Below are 3,739 nucleotides of genomic sequence, written 5' to 3'. Positions count from 1 at the left end.
CAAGGAGTGACATAGAGTTGTTAAAACCACCAAATTTTAATTAATAACTTTTTTCGAATTCCGGATTTCCGAAAATGGTTGTACTGCGTCGTAGTACAATACTACTCCTCTAAGAAGTTAAAATTCGATTTTGAAGTAATTCTAGTGGTGCCATTTAAAAAAAATGCAGTAGGTAACTGCGTTTTCATTACAGTAAGCCTGCTTGGCGGAAGAAATTAGTATGGTGGCCTGGACGAACTCTTTCACAAGGAGCTCTACTGCTACTAAAATGATGATAATGACGAAGATGCTAATAATGCTAATGCAGCTGATGATGCCTATTTATACCGTACCGTACCGTGTTCAAATAATGTATAGGTGAAAACCTGTAATTGGCTTTATGTTCCTTTTCCTGTTTTTGTTAAATGTAAGAAGCTGTTGGTTTTCCATGAATAAATAAAGAAATGTTTCCTATTTTTTTAATTTTTTTTATATAGTTCGGTATTGCATTATATATTTGAATCACCAAGTAGCGCTAACCGGTACATTAGAGCTGTAAATGGAAGTTTTAGTTGGTTTAGACAACGATTGTTTCGTTTTATGGTTTTTATGGGAGTATATAAATCAAAATGTTTGTGTACGAATTTGCCACATTCCAAATGATAATTTGAAATTAACGTTAGAATTAGAATTTGATATTTTTTTTTTATAACATTAAGCGACTGGACGAGCATATAGTGCGCCTAATGGTAAGCAACACGCCTCTTGCAGTGCCACCCAGAGCTTGAAATCGCAAAGATCTGAGGGGCGCTGCCACTGTGTCCGTCACCCTGAGACATAAGTCGACAAGTCCCATGTGCCAGTAATGTCACCAAAAATGAAGAAAAATAATGAAAAAACAATGAAAAGATGTTTTAAGAAATACCTATGGTTTACATGATTCTATTCGTCGATGGTCAATATTCAGAAGTATTGTAATAATGCACGTCTTTTGAAGTATTACTAACTGTTCTGTTCATACTCGACTGTTCATACTTATTATTCGCAGACGAAGTCGCGGGCACCAGCTTGTTTAAAATCTTACTCATTTTGTCGCACCGCAAACTATTAAGTGCCTAGTTAATAGGTGAATAAAACTAATCAGTATGATGGATGGCGTTAACTGTGTGTAAGCAGCATTTTAACGTTTCAGGAGGAATTAACGCTTACTTAAATTTCATCAGAGAGAAAAGGACGCCCGATAGTTTTTCCTTCGTCCTTATTACTTGATTTTATGATTTCCACGTTGCAAATTCGTTATCGGTCACAGACAGAAAGTTTTAAAACTAAGTTCCAGGTTTCATTCTCCGTGATAGCACGTTTCACCTCACTGTTTTAGTATCTTGTTGGTTTCAGTACGAAATAGACGTCTATCGAGGTGGTAAACAAGCTTATCAGGCTTATCAGCTGATAACTAAATTTTTAATATCCTTGTTAGTGTGCATAACAACAGAGGAGATAGACATTGAAAATGCGTACAACAGAGAAGCCTGGCGAATTCGAAGCGACGCAGAAGATGAAATTCACTAAGACACAAATGGAGTTCAATATGAAATCTATAAGGTTTCTATTGCTAACCATAACATCGATGTTTATTGTAAGTAATGTGAACTAGCTTAGGAATTATACACTTATCAGTCACTATTTAAATACAATGTAAAATATTTTCTTTCGAAACATTTCAAAATGTCACGTTAAGTGCCTTCAAAAGCCTTTGTTTCTAAACGTCTAGTCTAAATAAGGTTTTGAGGTTGCATGGAAGACACCTAGAATATTTTTATTCTCAATGACAATATATTATTACATATAGAGTGCCTCCGTGGCCGAACGGTTAACATGCTGGACTGCCACGCAGAGGTCCCGGGTTCGATTCCCGGGCCAGTTTGGGTGTAATTTGTGGTTGTCTATATATGTGTTTAACTAGTAACTAGGCTATGAGTGTGTGCGCGTTATTATTATAATTATAATTGTTGTCCTTTGCCTCGGAATTCAAGGACCGATTTGCTTCAGAAATGCCAAAAAAAAATCAATGAAATAAGTGGCATCAGTATAGTGAGATTGTGGTGTTAAGTAATCACCAGAATGTTGCGCAACATATGCATTAAAATTCGATGTTTCTAGAGCCTTAGGGCATTCGATTAATCCATTAATCTACTTGGTATCGTATCAATGACATGCATTATAATAATAATAATTTCGATTATTGCCCAGGATACGCCAGATGTCCATAAAAGCAATCGTACGTCGTGAGAATCCTTTTTCGCTCACCCCAATCCATCAATAAATCCATCTTAAATGCACAATCCATATAAAGATCTTACTAAGGTCGACGGTCTATATATATCAATAATTGCTCATGGATTGTGCATCCTTTCAGAGTTTTCTGAACTTCCAATGAATAATCAATCAATATTTTATTTTCATAATATAATGAATAAAATTGGGTCCCCGTGACAAGGTGCCCAAAATGCTAGCAGTATTGCCCCTTTGTATGGCTATGCTAATGCGTTGGGCAAGGTAGATCCTGAGATGCATCTTGCGATTTGAGAGATATCATAGTAGATACGTACATAATACCGAACTTGAGAGTTGTATACTAATAAAGGTACCTATAGCAAAATTGCATCAGGAGACACAAAAATTTAGGTACATTATGTTCTCCAAACTGTGGTGTGTTTTCGATTTTGTTCAATTATCACGTTTCGAGTCGGCATGCAGTTCCTTTTGTAAAACCGTCCCCAAATTTTCCATTATAGATAATATTTACAAAAGAATACAATTTGGACAATGAACTATTTGCACATTGTATGAAAATGCGTGAATATTATTTTGCAATTTTATTAATAGTATTATAAACTGATAAGGCAGCTCGGCGCTTATTGTGGCGTTGTTTTGCCTCAATAATTGTCAACCATAACGTAAAAAAAATCCCCGGAGTTGAAATTATTTGTCCTGTTCCCAATAAATTTGGGAATTTTTCTCGACTTAAGTCTCAATTATTACTGCAATCAAAACAACTAATCAGACGCCAAAGGAACCATTCAAAAAGATTCACGTTACTTCCATAAAAGACTACGGGTCATAGATGGATATCAATAATTCTCAGGTTTATATTGGGGTGCACGAAAAGCACCTCCCCACAGGATGTACCATTTCTTTCCTTGGCTCACCGTGGGCTATATCGGCGAGAAGCTTATGCTAATTGACAAATCATTTCACCACTATATCAAGCAATACAATGGATATGCCATTGATACAATAAGAAGTTTTATTATTAAAAATTCACGAGAAATCTTTTTGTTACTTATTCATTATAATTAGTAGAATAATGAAAAAAGGAACAAACGCAGAAAACGTCATATTTTATGTAGCAAAACTGTACATTTCAAATTCGTGTAAGATGGTGATTTGGATAATTTCGACAACACACGAAGTGTTAAGTAATTTAACTAACTTTAGTACTTCTTTCTTAGTAATTAACACTATAATATAGCTTCCTTATACTCGAGTTAACATACTGTATTTAAATTTGAATAGGAGCCTATACGCTTTTCCATTTACATTGACATGAAAATGCAATCGACAACATTGTTTTAATTCTTTTACTATGTTAATATATTTATTTATAGTTCTATTTACTACGTTCACTGGTTAATGTTTACACGATATTAATCAACAATAAGTATGTTAAATCCATTTTCAAATTTTTTACTAGGTATGA

The 3,739-nt window shown here is 34.6% G+C and overlaps 1 protein-coding gene across 1 annotated transcript in view; it reads left to right on the top strand.

Moving 5' to 3' along the window:
* Positions 1 to 1,328: 1,328 nt before the first annotated feature.
* The window catches only part of LOC113237111, a 15,349-nt gene continuing 12,938 nt past the window's right edge, over positions 1,329 to 3,739 (top strand). Inside the window, exon 1 of the mRNA XM_026473391.1 lies at positions 1,329 to 1,615. Coding sequence (XP_026329176.1) covers positions 1,490 to 1,615 — 126 coding nt within the window. The 5' untranslated portion in view covers positions 1,329 to 1,489. The remainder of the gene's footprint in view (positions 1,616 to 3,739) is intronic.

Source organism: Hyposmocoma kahamanoa, unplaced genomic scaffold (genome assembly GCF_003589595.1).
Source record: "Hyposmocoma kahamanoa isolate Upper Pololo Valley unplaced genomic scaffold, ASM358959v1 93, whole genome shotgun sequence".
Taxonomy (NCBI): Eukaryota; Metazoa; Arthropoda; class Insecta; order Lepidoptera; family Cosmopterigidae; genus Hyposmocoma; species Hyposmocoma kahamanoa.
The sequence above is the reverse complement of the archived record's forward strand: the minus strand, read 5'-3'. Positions and strand labels throughout refer to the sequence as shown.